The 18,066-nt window shown below is 45.8% G+C and overlaps 1 protein-coding gene and 1 long non-coding RNA gene across 4 annotated transcripts in view; one reads left to right on the top strand and one right to left on the bottom strand.

Moving 5' to 3' along the window:
• Window positions 1–610: 610 nt before the first annotated feature.
• LOC142075818 (uncharacterized) lies at window positions 611–5,225 on the bottom strand. Its single transcript, XR_012671037.1, has 3 exons — window positions 5,161–5,225; window positions 1,739–1,770; window positions 611–645 (listed from the first exon to the last, which is right to left on the bottom strand). It is a non-coding gene; the product is annotated as an uncharacterized LOC142075818 (long non-coding RNA).
• Window positions 5,226–6,314: 1,089 nt separating this feature from the next.
• The window catches only part of WDR36 (WD repeat domain 36), a 32,996-nt gene continuing 21,244 nt past the window's right edge, over window positions 6,315–18,066 (top strand). For all 3 annotated transcript variants that reach the window (XM_075137797.1, XM_075137798.1, XM_075137799.1), the window contains exons 1-9: window positions 6,315–6,513; window positions 7,672–7,699; window positions 10,569–10,669; window positions 11,173–11,290; window positions 12,185–12,317; window positions 14,013–14,067; window positions 14,911–15,043; window positions 16,721–16,896; window positions 17,468–17,588. In XM_075137797.1, coding sequence (XP_074993898.1) covers window positions 6,367–6,513; window positions 7,672–7,699; window positions 10,569–10,669; window positions 11,173–11,290; window positions 12,185–12,317; window positions 14,013–14,067; window positions 14,911–15,043; window positions 16,721–16,896; window positions 17,468–17,588 — 1,012 coding nt within the window. In that variant the 5' untranslated portion in view covers window positions 6,315–6,366. The remainder of the gene's footprint in view (window positions 6,514–7,671; window positions 7,700–10,568; window positions 10,670–11,172; window positions 11,291–12,184; window positions 12,318–14,012; window positions 14,068–14,910; window positions 15,044–16,720; window positions 16,897–17,467; window positions 17,589–18,066) is intronic.

Below are 18,066 nucleotides of genomic sequence, written 5' to 3'. Positions count from 1 at the left end.
TCTGCACCAGTAGAGGGGCCAGCAGGGAACTCTACAGCCACAGCCCGATCCATCAAAATAGAAACCTGAGCGGTGTTTGCCTGGGGAGATGGAGGATCTCCTCTGCGTGTGGCTTCTGGGAAGTGTGGGCAGGTCACAGGCAGGCTGTGTGCACCTGCCTTGCCCCAGGGCAGCCTGTGCTGGGCACTGGGGCTCTGACATACACCGTGCATGTCCTCAGCACCGACCCACTTCCTTCCCACCTCCCAGCTTCCCTCAGGTAATCACTGCCTCCCCCACCTCTCCTTTCCAAGTACATAATTTCATAATTTAAGAAATTCCCGAATCCTACATATCCAAAGTATAATCATGTTAAACATCCTGGATATGACGGCATTTCCGTAGCAGTGAGGTATTTTAGGAAGGAATATATTGCTCATGTGTACAAAAAAAAAAGCATAAGGTTTGCCTTTCAGCTACATGTACCAAGATGTAACAATCAAAAATTGGCTCAGCAAATACAATAATTTGACAAATTATAATGCCAGTGATACAATAATATTGATCAGAAATGTCTACCAAAGTCAGTGACTTCTTGTTGGCTTTGAACTCTTCTTCTCCGGGTGAGGGCTGGCAGCAGTCCCACCACACAGATACCATCTCGACCTGCAGCAAAACAGCAACAGCTATTTCTCAATCACATCTTTCTGCTGCTCCAGCACAGTCACAAATGTGAGGTCTGCAAGGCAACCAGGCAGCAGGGACTAGGGAAGAAAGTAGATGTGCTGTAAGTATAAAGCTCCATCAGAAAAATGCCTTTTGTCATGAGTTATTTCTCTTAATGGAAACCACTTCCAAATTCTTCAAATTTGGCCAACGGCTCACGTCAAAAGCTGCTGTCAGACATGAGGCCTCAGCATTCTTATGGCTGGAGCAAGTAAAAGTTGAAAGTTTGGAATTGCTATACTTATAAAAATGGACAGATTTTTCTAAATTCCTCTTTCCCTCCCTCCCTCCATCCCCCAGCGTCTCTGGTACATATGGCAGTAATCAAATCTGTACGTCTGAAGAAGTTAAAACAGAAAACAAACTTTAAAACATATTCATCATTATTTGCCATTTCTGAGGTTACTGCTGGGTGGAAATTAGAGAGCAGGAAAGTGACAGACACTGTTTATTCACAGAACTTTTCACATACAAAAAAGTGATTAAAGAAAAAGGAAGTAAATTCCTTTTCTCTTAATAATCTTTCATTTAAACTTACTTACAAGCATGTTTTGAATGGCATACCATCTTTTATAGCCATATACATCTCTGCTTCCTTTAAAAACTACATTTTTTGTTTGCTGATCTGATTATATTGGGAGTATCTGCTGCAACTTTGTTCTACTGCTAACTTCAGAGACACAACTTCAGAAATAAAAGCATGTGCATATTAGCAGTAATGGAAAAGAATTTCAATACAGTGTTATTCCCATTAAAACAAGTTATACCTTTTACCTATACACAGGATTACTATGTCCTGTTTAGTAAGGACAAATAAACACCTTTATTTAACTATTCACAGGCTTGTTGTGTCCTGTTCAGTAAAGACAAATGAAAAATGGAAAGTAAAAAATAACATGTTCCTGGTCCTGACTGCCTTCCTTAGATCAGTATTACACTGAATTCACGGCAGGAATAGGCTTTTCGGTGGTTATGCTGCTGGTTTTCAGCAGTACAGTAAAACTTACCTAAAGTTTACCTAAGTAAAACTTACCTTCCTTTATGCTAGGGTGAACCTTTCTGCAACTGTCGAACAAAAAACACGAAACTATTTAGAAGAATTGTATTTTTATTAACTTACTAACTTTTATGAAGCCCATTAGCAACTTCAGACAAAAAGTCCCAGAGAAAGATGAAGGCACGCGACTTTGCAAGTTAAGAAAACCCCAACAGCTTCTGGAATCTGAGAACAAGGCATCCTTTAGGAAACTGGGATTTTGTTGGCTTGTTTGGCAAAACTGTGACAATGATGAAGGGAAGTACCCCGATAAGGCTCCCTCAAGCTCGGCTAAAGCTCAGCACATCTGCTCTGCAGCCGCATCTCAATTAGCGCAATAGCTTTTAAGGCATCCATTTTTAAACGTCCGTTTTGACTAGAATTAGATTTATACACACACACAGAGTCACAGGACCGATGCCACACTTTGAACCAGCGACCGGGAGCTCTCACCGGCGAAGCCTGCGAAGCGCCGCGCCGCGCTCTGCGCCTCCCCGGGCCGGGCCGGACCCCGGCGCCTCCCGCCGTCCCGCTCCGAGCCCCGGGCGGGACGGCAGGCAATACCCGCCCGGGCTGCGAGATGAAGGACGGGAGGAAAAGAAGACAGAGAGAAGGGAGATATCCGGGAGGGGGGCGGGGGAACCCGCTCCACCGGGCCGGCAGGCGGTATTGCCTAATCTGCTCCGGCTCGTCCCCAGCTCCGCTGGCCAGAACAGCCCTTTCTCCCGCGGCGCTGGCGGTCCTCCTGGGTTTCCCTAATGACTCATGCCGGAGAAGCATTCCCCGAAAACGAGCACGAACTTTCTCTGAAACTGAGCTGAGCCTGGCCTTAAAGCCTCCGCGGCTGTGCCCGCGGCGGGACGGGAGGCGCGGCTAGGTGCGGCTCGCCCGGGCTCGGCGCGGTTCCGCAGTGCGAGCCCCGCGCGCCTGCCCCGCCGCGCCCCGGGGGCCGCGCCGCCCCGGCCGGGGCTTCCCCAGCGGCTCCCGGGGCACTTTCCGTGAACCACTTTCGCGGGACCAGGGAATGTCCGGTGGGGACCCTGGCAGAGGCGTGGGTGCCGGCCGCCCTCGGAGAAAGGGCTCCGGGGGCTCCTCGGGACGAGGGAGGCAGCGGGGCTATGCCTCGTCTCGCCAGGCTCCCCCGGCACCCCCGGTATCCTGGTCCCCAGTGCCCGGAGCAGCCTGGCCCCCGACGCCCCGGGCATCCAGGTCCCCCGTGCCCGCGGCAGCCTGGATCCCGACGCCCCGGCCACCCCGGTCGCCAGCGCCCGGGGCAGCCCGGCCTCCAACGTCCCGGGCATCCCGGTCGCCAGCGCCCGGGGCAGCCTGGCCGCCGACGTCCCGGGCATCCCGGTCGCCAGTGCCCGGAGCAGCCGCCTGCCCTGTCAGCTAGGCTGTCTCCACGGCAGAGCAAGTGCTCCTCGGCTGCACCGCCCGCAGCCTGTGCAAGCGAAGGGGCTCCCCGGGGAAAGTGGTTCGTGAGACAAAACGTTCACCTTCGAGAGAAAAAAAAAAGCTGTAGGCGGTAGGGGGAAATGACCACTACCCTGTACCCGCTCCCGCCCTAGAGTGTTAAAACGATGCACTGGAGATGCCCCTGCGACCTCAGTATGGAGGTTATGACCGTCCACCCCTGGGCAGTCCATCTGCAGGTGCCCTGAAGCGTTTTGCCTCGCCTTTGAGAGAAAATTGCGTGTTACTGCAATAGTCCACGCTGAAGGTGGACTCCAAGCAGTTATGGGGAGGGTTATTCACACTTATTTCATGCAAGACTGGCTGTTGCGCAGTTTCTTGTTTTCTTTTGTTTTGTTTTGGGTTCAGATGCTGCGTTTGATTATTATTCATTACCCCGGTTTTCTTTTCCAATCAGTGACACAACTTCAAGTCTGAATAATTATTATTTACAGTTCTGGAAAGAGGTGCATGAGACGTCCAAATGAGCCCCGGTTATGGAATTGTAAACCTCCATTTCCGTAGGCGTACAGGTACATATATGAAGCCAGCAGCGATCTGAAGCCCAGCAGGGGAAAAACGACGTGTAAAGACACCATGGATAATCACAAGGGTAACCAACCAGTTTTTCTAGTGCTCCCGAAGCACCGGCATCCCTCTCTTCAGATCTGTCCTCCGTGCCTTGTCGGGTCACGTAGCGGTGCAGGAGAATTAACCTTTGGCTTTTTCTTACGCAGTCTTTTGTGGCTTGATCATCTTTCTTCAGATCGCCGACTTAGCGCGGGGATCTACCTACAATTTCAGCCTCTGTAACCACGGCGGAATACAAGAGGATCTCCTAAACGTTTTGAATCCAGACATGACCTTTAAAAAAGAGGTTGGTGGTTTCTCTGGTGGCATCGGAGGGAAACTGTCGGGACGGCACTGCCTCCACGATTTTACCCTTGACCGCCGGCAGCTACTTTCTGAAAATCTCGATTAGCAAGCCGGGAGTTGGCTAGTTTAGTAAACCGGTGCCTGTGAAACAGGAGGGGGAAGTTATCTCCTACTCTCCTCCGGCGACCTTCCTAAAATGTGCTTCGCTGAAGCTGGGACTGGCAGGGACTGAGAGCAGGAGCCCGGGCGGCTGCTGCCAGAGCGCTACCCGACTCTTCCCGGCGCCTTGCAGACCCGTAGGACTGAAAGTCGCTTGTGTAATGCCTCACCGACGCTGAAGATGGTGTCACGGTTGCAAAGGTGATAAGTGGTTTAGAAGCTACGCGGATGGTTCACACGTGCAGCCGGCGCTTAGCGGAAAGACCAGGCGGCGGCTCTCGGGGCGGCGCACGGCGCGAGCAGCCCTGCCGCCGGCCCGGGCGGAGCAGCCCGGCGCAGTCCGGCGCAGCCCGGCACCGGCTGCCCCGCGCCGCCGCCCCCCGACTCCCGCAGCCGCCCGCACCCTGCGCGGCCCCGGGGGGGCGCGGCGGCGCGCCGGGGCGGGAGGGAGGTCTATAAGGGGGTGTCCGGGGCGGGCTGGCAGCCGGCGGCGGCCGCGCCAGGGGCCGCGGCTTTAACGAGCATCCCCTGTTATTGTTTCCCTCCAGGAGCTACAACTCGATTTTCACACCTGCGAGGACGCGCCCTCCCCGCCGGCGGGCCTGCAGCAGTCCGAGGTTCGCCCGGGTGCACGCATCCCCCGGCGGCTAGGTGGCATTCCCCTTCCATGCAAACAAACAAACAAACAAACAAACAAACACAAAAGGGGGTGGGAGGGAGGGGGAAAAAAGGAGGAAAGGGTGGGAAGAGAGGGGGAAAGGGGGAAACGGGGGGAAAGATGGGAAAAGGGGGGAGAGGGGAAAAAACGGGGGGAAAGATGGGAAAAGGGGGGAGAGGGGAAAAAACGGGGGTAAGGGAGAAAAAGGGGGGAAGCGGGGAGAAGGGGGCGGGGCGGGGAGCCAGGGGGGAGAAGGGATGGGTGGGCGGGTTACCTTTTCTTAAGGATGCGTGGGGAGGCGCTGAAGGGAAAGGGGCTTGAGGGCTGACGGCTCCGGCGGGGCCGGGGTCGCGGCGCGGGGGCGTGACCGGCCGTCTGCCCACAGGGGTCCCGGCAGGCGGAGCGGGCGGGCCGGCTGCTGGAGTGCGTCCTGGAGAGGGCGCGGGGCTGCGGCGAGCCGCCGCCGCCGCTGTGGCCCAGCACCCTCTCCGTCGTGCGGCGGCACTGCCCCGGCTACCGGTCGCCAGAGGTGGGTGCGGGACCGGGGCGAGGGCGGTGGGGCAGCCGTGCCCTGCCCTGCCCTGCCGCGGGGAGGCCCGGGGGCAGGGCCGGGAGCTCTGCCGCGGCGGACGGCTAACGCGTGTGCGGTGGCAGGGCGCCGCCGCCGGGAAGGCGAGCCGAGGCCCGTGCGACGAGAGCAAGGCCCGGGAGCTGATGGCGGTGTGCAGAAGCTACATCAATTTGGGATAGGTGGCTGCGGGGGGTGGCTTGTTATTTTTTCCCCTTCACCGGACTTTGCCGAGTATTTATTGTTCGCCGTGCAGCCATCGCAACGAAATCATCCTGCGGGTTGGGGATTTTTTTACATAATTTATTAAACAAACAAAAGACAAACAAACACCTTCGGAAGTACAGAGGCTGTTGCGGCGGGTGGCCGGAGCGGCGCCGCCGCCCGCCGGGATGCGCTCTTGGAGGCCGGTGTACCGAGCGCTCTGCTGCCTTGCTGACTGCCTCTGCGGCGGGGCCGCCCCGCACCCGGAGATGGAGCCGGAGATGGTGCTTTTTGAGGGGAAAGGGGGGGAAAAAAGAAGAATAAAAAGAAAAAAACGAGCAGTCGTGGCTGTGGGGAGTATCTGTAGGGGCGTTCGGGGGTGGCGGTGCCCTGCCTGCCACGGCGGCGGCCGCGCGGCCCTCGCGGGGGCTTTGCCGGCCTTCGCGCCCACCAGGCTGGCGGCGCTGACGCTCCCCTGCGCGCCTCGCCGGGCAAACACGCGTCCGGAGCGGGGCTACGGGGCGCCGTCCCCGCCGGCTGGGCGCTGTACCGCCGGGCAGCGCCGCCCCGGTAGCGGAACTGGGGCCGCCGCGGGGACCGCTTTCGGCGGCGCACGCCGGGGTGGGAGGGGAGGAGTGGCGGGCGGGCTGACCGGAAGCGGGTCGGGGGACGCTTCCTGCGGGAGGACGGCGGGCGCGTGCGGGCAGGATGGCGCGTGAGGGTGGCGGGCTGTTCGCCGGCTTCCGCGTGCTCGGCCGTTTCAGCGGGCACGTCCCGCACGTGCTGCGCTACCACGGCCGCCACCGCGAGTTCTACGTGGCCACCGCCGTCGGGCGCAGCGTCCACACCTACAACGTGAGTGCGCGGCCCCCGGCACCCCCTCTCCTTTCCCCGGCCTCCGTCCCCCGCCGGGCGGCCGAGCCGCCGAGCCGCTGGCCGGCGCTGGGCCTTGGGGAGGCCGGGGCCGCGCGGGGCGACCCGTCCGGGCGCGGGACAGGACAGGGCCGGGCCGCCGCCTCTTCCCTCCCCGACCTCGCTGTCGTAAGGCGGGAGCGTGTGAGGAGGGCCGCGGCGGCAGGCGGGGCTGCTTGCCGGCGGGTGGCTGGGAGGAAGGGCTGGTGGCTGCTGGTTCAACAGGGCAGAACGGGCTTGTTGAGCCGTGTAGGCAGCCCGGCGGGTGCAGCACAGCCCATCCATCCAGCAGAGGAGCGCCCAGACGCTGAAGCTTTTCTTTCGTTGCTAGGTAAACCAGAGCACATCTGCAGTTTGGATAGCTGCGGTTTAGCGTTTGAGGGCTACAATTTTGGGGGGCAATCCATTAGTATTAAAACTTCTCCTGTATGGAAGCAGAGGAGCATAATTCAGTTCTGCAAGATGAGAGCTTGTGATATTGACTCGCTTGTTGCTGTATGGTAAAAGCATTTTCAATGTATAGAAACAGTAACAAAACAGAACTGATTCAAGTGATAATAGTGAACAGCAGACTGCAGACAGCATAGAGCTTCCTGTGCCTTTATGGTAGTCTTTTAGTGTTCACTCCTGTCAATCTTCTCCACAGACTTTGAACTAAAATAGTAACAATGATCATCACTGAGCAAAGATGACTGTAACTGAAGCAAATTCTCTGTGAGCAGGGATAAGATAATAACATAGTGTGGTTGTAGTGGAAATAGAAGCAGAGATGATGTGAAAACAAATTTGCCCAAGCTCTGCAAGGTGTCTAAACATGTGCTTAGTTTCCTGTGCATTAGGGTAGAGTATATCAAGAAGCACAACATACTGTTGCTGAATGGTTGTCTTTTGGCAAATGTATTATCCCATTCCTTTTGACTTGCTATCCGTGGGTTTTCCTGTAGATACTGCTGTAAACTAAGGTGAATAATTTTTCTGTCTTGTCAGGCATGTAAATTCCTTATCTCATCTAGGTTGGTTCCTAGAATTTTGAATTTCTGTTTATAGCAAATTCATTGCAACCAATCACTAAAAATGCCTTTTTTAACTTTTTCATTGTAGGTGAAGAAGCTTGGTATTGTTGCTGTGAGTAAGTATGCGCAGATTGTTCATCCCTCTTTTTTTTTTTTTTTTTTAACACATCTGACATCTGCACTTGATTCTCAACTCAAAAATGGAAAATTAATTGTATGTACTAATATTTACACTGAAATATGTTGAAAGGAGTCTCAGAAATACCACATATCAATTTGGAAATGAGACTGCTGTTGCAACTGTAACTTAGTTTTCTTAGGGATATACCTTGTGAACCTCCTATTCTTGTCATCTTGTTCTTCGAAGAACACCCCTAGGCCTTAAGGAGCGAGCAGTGAATAAAGCTGTTAATTCCAGATCCCTTTTTTTGTTGTTTTGTGGTTACTAGAAGGCTGCGTTATAGGAGGAAAATAATTACAGGAACAGAACAGGTGTAGATGGGACTAAAAGTCTTCAGGGAGTGTTCAAAATTGGCTGGACTGCTGAATGCAAAGGATGTGAATCGATGGCTTGATATCCAGTTGGCAGTTGGTAACAAAGCATAGCACCCTAGGTGTCAACAGCAGGGCCCGTGTTGTTCAGCACCTTCACCAACAGCCTGGGTGATGTGGCATGCACTCTTAGTAAAACTTTGCAGACAATACTATGTTGGGAGGAGTAGCTGACACCCAGAATGGCAAAGCTTTAGGCCAGGGAGGTGTTGCAAAACGCTAGGCCTCGGCCAACAGAAACCTCGCCAAGTTCAGCAAGGGCACGTGCAGAATCCTGCACCTGGGACAGAACAAGCCGGGAACTGACTAGCTGCGTGGCATCCTGCCGAAAAGGAGCCGGGGCTGTGCTGGTGCCAGGTTGAACGTGGACCAACAATGCAGTAACTGTGAATAAGGCAAGCCATGTACTGAGCTACGTTAGGAACGCCGCCAACAGATCAGGGAAAGCTGTTATTCTCCTGTACTTCGTGCTGGTGAGGCCGTGCCTGGACTCCGACACCCAGTTAGTGTGGTTCTCCCCCTCCCACCACTCGTCTTTCTCTTTCGGGAGGGATGCTGAGGAACTGGGGTGTGTCAGGGGCCTACAGCACACAGTATGAGAAGAGACATTGAAGTAGCTGGATCTGTTTAGTCTTGCGAAGGGAAAAATATGGAGTGACCTAGAGGCAGTCTGTTACCTGAAGGGCTGTTATGAAGATGGCAGAGCTGAATTTGTGGTAGTAATGGTAGACAGAGTAGTAAGGGGCAACAGCCACAGATTGCAGCTTGAGAGGGTCACTGTGGAGGTTAGGAAAAATGGCCCTGACTAAGAGGGAACTGTAGCACAGTGTAGAGCTTGAGCGATTTCCTTACCCAGAAGTTTTCAAGACTCAGCTGGGCATAGCTGCAGTTAACCCGATCTAGTACTCGTGATAATCCAGCTTTGGGAGGAGCTGGGTGGGGAGGTTGAACTGGACGATTTCCAAATGTCCCTTTCAACTGACATTTAGATGATTCAGAGAGATGCACGCTGTCTTGGCAAGTAGGTATTTTTACTTCTGTATACCACAAAGTTTTTACACAGACCTCATAAAGCAAAATATTTTTCATTAGCAGAGCACCTATAAACTTGAGAATAAATAACTGTCACACAACCGGGACTAGATTTAGAAGATCAGCAGTAAATAGTTACAGCTGTAAACACAGTAATGTAACTTCTGTTTTCGGCTTACAAAATCGGAAAAACATTGCATATTCTGTGAAGTCCTTTTCAGTGGGCTACATCTTACAGACATAATCATTTAAGTTTTTTGAGAAATTGAGGTGTTTACATACAAAATTGTGACTGAAAAAATAAACTATGTGCCCCTCTGTGTGGTGGTGTTTTTAATTGGGGTGTGCCTAAAACTGTCTTGGCCTAAGCAGACTTGCATACACCTCATGTGGAGTACCAGTTATCTGTAACCTGATTGTAGGCCTAAGTCACTTCAGAGGCGCTATGGGAACATGTCTAACAAAGGAAACCTCTCATAAAGCGCAATCTGTTTTATTTTCTTAGTTTAGTTCTTCCCATTGAAGCTGTGCTGCAGTACAGCAAAGGGTACAGGATTCTTTGCGTCCCGTAATAATTCATAATACAAAGCAACGTTGTGGGGAAGGCTGCTGTGTGATCATGTAAGTTTGTATCATAGGCACGCTCCCACAGTGACTGATTTTTGATCTGGTGTTTCTCTGTGCAATCGTTAAACGCTGTGATTTGCATTTTTATATTTCCCTAGATTGAGAGTATTTTTCCCGAGAGTATTTTTTTCCATTTTCTACCATTTGGGACGACACCAGCAGCTTCTCAGTGTGGTCTGGAGCTTTGACTCTTTTACCATTTGAGCTAGTAAAGTATCAGATCACAGTAGTAGATACTCTTTCTGAACCGGTCACAAGGTGGAGAGTGAGATGCAAATTCTTGGAGCCTTTAGCTGTAATCAGGAAGTGGGTGCAGGAGTGGGTCACTAGCTTCCAGGTCTGCAGAATGGCTTAACCTAATAGGCATTGCTAATGCTGAGACTTTGATTTATCATCTGTGTTTCCAGTCCAGTGGGCTGTGGGGCTCTGACAGTCTGCAGAAGTGTTATGTTGGGATAACTTTTTATAAGCCCTCATGAAGCTAACATGTGCCTTTACTTGCAGTGACAATTCAGTAATTTATTATTAAGTGTTTTTCAAAAGAACCACCTTGTGATCTATCAGTCTGATGTTATTTATGTTGTTGTTACTGGTGTGATGTTATTTATGGTAATATGTGCATCTGAAATGTGTACATTTCTCTAAGAAATTCAACGTAACGTTCAAGAGGAGAACTTTCTTGGTGGGTCACCATGCTAAATAAATACACTGTCAAGCTTTTTCTTTTGTTATGAACCTGAAACTTGTTGAACTTTTCTTCTCTTTGATTAACAGGTAATGCTTTGCCACAAGACATTACATGTTTGGCAGCTGACCGCATGTTGATATTTGCTTCATACGACAATATTCTCCATGCTTTTGCCAGGAACAAAGAGGTTTTCATTCGTTTACTTATTGCTTAGTAGTAAAAAACAGTTGTGTAGTGTTTGTGTTTTCAAGACAGTTAATTTTCTTACAAACGTCTATTTCCGTAGATGTTTACTACCTTCAGTTTTAGGGAAACAAAAACTGTAGAAGGAGGAATAAAAAGCATAAAATAGGAGAATGTAAGAGGAAATTCTGTAATTGCTGACCTGTGTTTTATGTATTAATTATAATAATTAGGTAGTTATTTAAAGATGAAAAATAAATTGTTAATTTGCAAAAATTAAATGAATTAAAATTAAACTAAATAATTAAAAATATTTAGTTAAAATATTTCTGCCAACAGTTTTAAATATCAGAGAAAATTATGTATCTTCCACTTAAAGTTGTGTGGCCTTTCCCTGTATCTTATTTAAACTTGCTGCTGACGTATCAGCTGTCCTCCAGTATTACGTTAACATGATATGCTACCTGAACAACTTATATTGAAAACATTTCTATTTTGAAATTATAGGTGGTTCATACCTATGAAGGTCACAAGGCAAGGATACACCTTCTGCAGCCTTTTGGTGATCATGTCATCTCCGTGGATGTTGATAATATTCTTATTGTTTGGAATATACAATCAGAAGGTGAGAGACACTTTATTTTTGTTACTACTTTGTAGGACAGCATTGTTAAACATCCAGTAATTTTTTAAAAAGGGTTTTTTAAATGCGCATGTTCAGAAGTAGTTTATTCTTAAAAAAAAGAAAAAAATCATTAAATGATAATGCTACTTAAACGGTAGTCTGAAGTCCTAACCCTGCAATAATTTTTCATGAATGGATGCTGCATCACATGCAGAGACTCAGTAAGGTTCCATATGGATGTAAAGAGATATGCTTATACAGAAATTGCATTTTAGTGTTCCATTTTCTGGTAAAGACTGTGGTACAGCAGCTTTGGCACCATCTCTGAAATCCTGTAGTTCCTTGATATTTACCAGTCTGGGTAAGACTAAATTCTTACGAATAATCTTTTGGTTGTAGTTGGCATCTTCTCATGCCATTGTAAAGTGCCTTAAGAAATCCTGCTTCAGTGCCCTCAATTTTTTTTCTTTACAAAGCATTCACATTGCTGTGACCAGTGTCGTTCCCTGGATGCTGAGTCTCGAAAGTGGCTGCAGGCAGGCTTTAGAGATTTGAAGTTGCTATAACAAACAAAAGGCATGTTAATCAGATGAGGTGTTTTGCTCAGGCAGAAGCAGGAATCCTTCAGAAAGATATAAATCACTATAGTTTTGCCAGCATTGTTGTGCTAGGTAGGCTTATAGGGAAAAAATATACCTTCAAGCCAACAGATGTTATAATGTAAACAAGTTTAGCCTGTCCCGTTATGCATTAGCTAATCCTTTAATGCAAGAAACACCAATTATGGGATTTGTACAGAGTAAACATCAGTTCTGCCTTTACATTTGCCAAGGGATGACAAGCCTGCAGATTTGCAGGGGTAGCCACGCTAACATTGTTTCTTACTTTTTGCAGAGGAGTATCTTCAAGTGGATTTTGATAAGGCCACTTTTGCAGTTTCTGCAGTTCTGCACCCCAGCACCTATTTGAATAAAATTCTGCTTGGAAGTGAACAAGGGAGCTTGCAGCTATGGAATATAAGATCCAAGTAAGATTCTTAATAACTTGGATATACGTCATGCTCCAAGTAGTTTCGTATGCAACAAACAATACTTTTAAGTAGGTTTTGAACACGGAATGTTTTACTGAGTCCTTTGGCACAAGTTTTCAGTTGGTTTATCTCCAGGAACAAAGAATGCTGCTGCTCCCTAAATGCTGATGCCTTTCAAGTTGCGTGTTGTTTACTCTCCCTGCAAAATGTCAGGGATTGTTCAAGAATTTTTTTTCTAATTACGGTTTGGGGTTTTTTTTTTTATTTCTTGGAATCATATAGCTTTCTCATGAAAATAATTAAAATAATAGTAAATGCATGTTCAGGCCTTCTGCCTCACTTCTTCCAAGCTTAATTTTTTGGTTGTTGTGTGTCCAAGGAAATGCTGGCAGGTAGCGTGGAGGTAATTACTAGCATTTGTTCCTTATACTCAGATAAGAGGTGTGTAGACATGTAGTTGTCTCTGAGCATGTCCCAGTAGAGCACCATCCGTAATGGCAATATTTCATGCCTACCACGATCAGCTGCTTTTCTAACTCATGAAAGTTACAGCTACAGTGAACTTGCCTGCATGATAATGTACATACTGCAAATAGGTGTTAACTCAACTTACATAGTTCAGTATTTTATTCTCGTAACTACTGTATACTTTCAGTGATATCACTGCTAATTTTTTTGTTTCATATTCTAATGTTTTGGAGATGCCATATACGCTATATAAATCAGGAAATAGGAATAACCTGAAAATACAGAAAAGTAAATGTCTCTACTCATAGCACTCTTACGTCTCTTCAATGCTTGTCACAGCATCTGAAATGCAATACATCCTAGATGACAAAAAGTCTTCCTTAGATGACTTAGTTTCTCTTAATTGTGTAAAAACTTACGGGACTGTTACTGCTGTTTTAGCAATGTTGCTGGGTTAAGCAATTTCTATTTTTGACTGTTTGTTCCCTACATAGATTATTTTGTAGATAGATATGGGCACAATTAGACAAAAAATAAATTGGAAGAACTGAGGGGAAAGCTTGATGGTCTCTGGCAAGAAAGGAACGTGAGAGGCGATAACACATGTCTGCTAGCAGTCTGCTAAGAATGACAACCTGTATCTGTGGTGATGGAATAGTTTTTTAGTCATGTCTGTTCTTAAATACTGTCTTCATAATTTCACCCTTAGTAAGTTCTGCATGACTGCCGTGTTGATGAACAGTCCTGCGTCACATTTTTGCTGTTACCTTTTCTGAAAGAAAGAAGATGGGGTGTCCTTGTAATATGCGTTAGTGTCTTCATTTAGGGAAGTTACTCTGCAGCTGAAGGATTTGTTTTAATTAGAAGTTGGGCCAAGACTGGCTTTTTATGTTGCTGTTAAGAACTGTGAAGAAGTGTGTTCAGAGCAGAAATATGTGGGGAGCAACTGGCATAGAAGGGATCTTCCTCCCTATTCATATTATGTAATTATGTCAACTTTGAGATATTAATGCATGACACTAACTTTTTCAATAAAAATTAACCATAAGTTTTATTCTTAACCTTACTTATTAGTATCACAGGGGTTTTTTTTCCCTTTTAACTGATTTATAAGGACAGAAAGCTGAGGTACTTTTCTGTGTAAGTGCATCTAAAGCATCCATTTTGTTGTGGAAAATCCCCAGCGGTTGATTGATTTATGTTTTTTGTTTGTTTGTTTTCCAGCAAACTCTTATACTCGTTTCCAGGATGGAATTTAGCGGTCACAACTCTTGAACAAGTTAGTAATTTTGGTATCTTATTTTCTTACATAACTGGTCAAGAATAGCAGGCAAAATATCGCTTAAAATTACAGCCATAAAGATGACTCGTATTCTCGCAGGTAATTTTAATAACCCTCTGCTGAGTATTTTAGACATTGAAAAGAGGTAGACTTGAAGGCTTATTATCTGCCCTTCCTCTAGTCCTAGTTCTGTTGCATTTAGTGTCTTAGCTGTTTTGTGTTCGTGATGTCTGTAGTCTTTATTCACTGAATGATGTAAAGAATTCACAGAAACAGTTTGTTTGCAAGATGCATGTGTATCGTGTAATTTCTGTTACACTGGTAGTTTTTTGCTAAATTTATTTTGCTTTGGAGGTTAATAAAGTGAAGATTTTGCTGATTCAAGAAAATATTTTGTAATTGTATTTGCTGTATTTTTGTAGATATAAAAATTAATGAAAACTTACTGGTAGCATTGATGACAGCTTTGAAAATGGTCTGCAGTTGTCCTGGATAAAACTTGTAAAGATGGGGATGCATGGCAGGGTGTATAATGGTCTACCAGAACTACTGAAAACTTAGTGAGATGTTTGTCAAAGGAGTTCCAGCTTCTGGAAACAGAATTGTTTCATCCAGTGGAGACTAAGCGCAACATCTTGCATCTCTCATTTTTGGTTTAGATTTATCATGTTCAGTCATGCTTTAAGGTAATATAAATAGAAGATCTCATGTGAGATGCCGTATTTGTTTCTTTACTATTTGTCCTGGGCTTAGATACATTGTCTTGTACGTGTTGGTGTTAGTAGTGTAGCAACAAGCTTTTCCTTTTTTGTTTCAGTTGCTGTTCAATTTTTCTTGCAGGCTCCAGCAGTGGATGTTGTTGCAGTCGGCCTTGTATCTGGTCATATCATTCTACATAACATAAAGTTTGATGAAACTCTGATGAAATTTCAACAAGACTGGGGTCCCATCACAGCGATATCTTTTCGTACAGGTAAGTCTTAGCATTTTTAGTGAAAATATGTATAAAATCACTAAAACTAAGTGAAAGCTAGGAAAATATGTTCCGATGAAGTATTTCAAAACCAAAATTTCGCCTAAGAGTTTTAGTTTTCAAAAGCTGCAGATAATCTAGAAAAGTTACCAATAAGTAAGGGAGATCATGCATCTTCATCATACTGGGTGTTTTATAGCATCTTCTTGTGTACTGACTCAGTGCACAGGAAGCATGACATAGAGTACTCCTTTTTCAAAGAAAAGTAAGACAGTTTATGTTTACAATGTGCCAAGAGCTAACACAGTACACAGTTACCAGAGTTAGTGCACAGTAATCAGTACACCGTAAATTAGTATCGAAACCTACTTCTCAGTAGTGTCTTCCCCCTCCAAAACAAAGTTAGAATGTTAACAGTTGGGTGACTACTGAATGGATGTTACTGGGGAACACTGTTTATATTCACAGCTTTTTTTTTGTGTAACGAGCATGTACTAATTACTAAAGCTAGTTACTTTGGTGTTGATCCTGCCTGCAGAGCTGTTGATACTGAATCGAATCTCCCATTTGAATAGACAAACTTGCAAATTTTAACAGACTATAGATTAATGCAGACCCTGTTGAGGAAGAATGCTACTGGAGAGACTTGTGGAAAGGCTTATGAGAAGTGGAAAGAGTGCCTTTTTGTGTCAGCCATTTAACTCAATGTTAATAAAGTTAAATAACTTCAACTGCCTGCTTGAATGTGTGGCTTTCAGACCTTCTCTAATCTCTCTCTTCCTGTCTTTATAGTTAGGAAATTTAGTGAAAATAACCTGGTTGTTTTGAACTCATGTTCTCATTTTAGTCTTTGAGTAAAGTGCTCTTCATTTAAATTAAAATGAACTTGGCAAATTTCTATATCTGTGAAGCTTTACCGAAAAAGAAAACCCTAGGCCTGTCTGGTTTAGTTTTCTATGATGTGTGTAATTGCAAATTGGAAACTGGCTTTTTCTTTTGTTGGAGCGAAAAGATTAGTTACCTATTATGCAGGTGGAATTTTATCTTGATACAATAAGTTTTAAAACTTACTTGAATATTTGTAGTATGTTTTTAGAAGTTGGTATGATGTGTTTATCTCCTTAATATTAGACAGGATAGAGCAAATAGAACAAAATTAGAAATTTTGTGAATTGAGGTTTTAATTATTGCTTAGAATGATTAAATAAACATGTAATCAACTTCAGGAATTTATTTTTGCAAGCTGTTGAGCCAAAAACTTAAAAGGATTTAAAAAAAGGACTGATAACTTCTAGGGTGGTGATATAGTAACTCTGACACCCTGAAAGCTAAGTTTGGGGAAGAATCTGGGGTATAGATTAACTTTTGAAAAAGGTACAGGTACAGTATCTCTTGTGCTTTCAAGCAAAACCTCTAGCATCAGCTGCTGGTTTTAGATATATTTGTTGTTATCTGATATGAAAAAAATCGTGTTTTTATTATCAGTGAACTTTGTTTCTTTTCTGTTTGAATACTAGAATATTTCAGTTAAAACATCTTGTTTTTAGAATCAGCTTGAGAAATTTTTTTTCTTGTGATTGTAGCCTTTTCTTGCATCAGTTTTAAGATATGAAAAGTCGGTAAGGATGAGCTGGATGTCAATGAGCAAACCTTTTGAACTTCTTTCTTTTCGAGCAGATGGACACCCAGTAATGGCAGCTGGTAGCCCAATTGGACACATTGCTTTGTGGGATTTAGAAGAGAAGAAACTAATGTGTCAGATGCAAGATGCCCATTCCACAGCAATAGCTGGTATGTCGTTTGTCCCTGGAGAGCCACTTCTTATTACTAATGGTGCGGATAATGCTATACGGGTAAGTTACAATAGCTGCTGCTACCTGCTGTTACGGGTTTTTTTTCTGCTGTAGTCCTCCAAAGTGTAAATGTTTAGTATGAAGTAGCTGTTCTCAAATGAAACAAATATGACAAAACTCAGGGTACTGAAGTTGCTAGCTCTCAGTTGATCTGCAGTGGGGCAGTTTAAGAATTTGCTACCATGATGTCATTGCCTCATTTATTGCTTCATGATAGCCTTGAAGAACAAAGCTTTGGATCCACTTTTCCAGAACCACACTTTATATCCTGGTGCACGATCTTAAATCTTGATCTTTTATAATGATCTGGTTCATGAGCAGTTGCTGTTGATAAAAGTCACTAGTGCTGTGTGTCCTCTGATGCCGTTAGTCTTTGGTGGAGGGGCAGAACGAACCGCGGGAAACAATCAGCTGTGGTGGAAACTTTCAGAGTTTTAGGATCAAGAATGAAAGCAATGTGTGAAGTTTGCTGCACCAGCTCCCAGCTAAGCCTGTTTCACTGCTAAGAGGTGCGATTATTGGCAGGGCAATCTTTATCAGCTTCGTTTTTCTGCTTTTTTTGGGGAGGCAGGTGTGGATTTTTGATGGACCTGGTGGTACAGGACGTGTATTGAGAAGCCGAATGGGACATAGTGCACCACCAACAAAAATCAGATACCATGGGCAAAATGGAGAGCAAATTCTTAGTGCGGGTATGAATTCTCATTCTTCAGTCTGATTTCCTGCTGTGGTAAAGAAAACATGCAGCGCTAAGTGTCTTTGTTTTATTAATACAATAGATCATATTTCATGTGTTATGTATGTGTATTTAAGAAACATAGTAAGTGATTAGTGTAGACAGTATCATTTATTACCGTATCAAACTGTTTCATGGTTTCCCTAGAGGAACATATATCAGTGGGTAGGCTGAAAAGTAGTTACAAAGAGGAAAGCTTAGGAGTTACTTTTGTCATCCGTATTTATATGTTTGATGAATAAAAATGGTTTCATTATCTCCTCAGGAACTATCAGCTAGTAAAAATGAAAACCTGTAACAACTAGGGAAATTCTGTTGTGACAGGGGAAAAAATAAGCAGCGTAATACATTTAGTAACTTAGAGGAGCCACTCCACTTTTCCCACTAGTTTGAGCAAGCTTTGTGGATTGCAATGTCTTTGTAATTTGTTACAG

This window comes from Calonectris borealis, chromosome Z (genome assembly GCF_964195595.1).
Source record: "Calonectris borealis chromosome Z, bCalBor7.hap1.2, whole genome shotgun sequence".
Taxonomy (NCBI): Eukaryota; Metazoa; Chordata; class Aves; order Procellariiformes; family Procellariidae; genus Calonectris; species Calonectris borealis.
The sequence above is the reverse complement of the archived record's forward strand: the minus strand, read 5'-3'. Positions and strand labels throughout refer to the sequence as shown.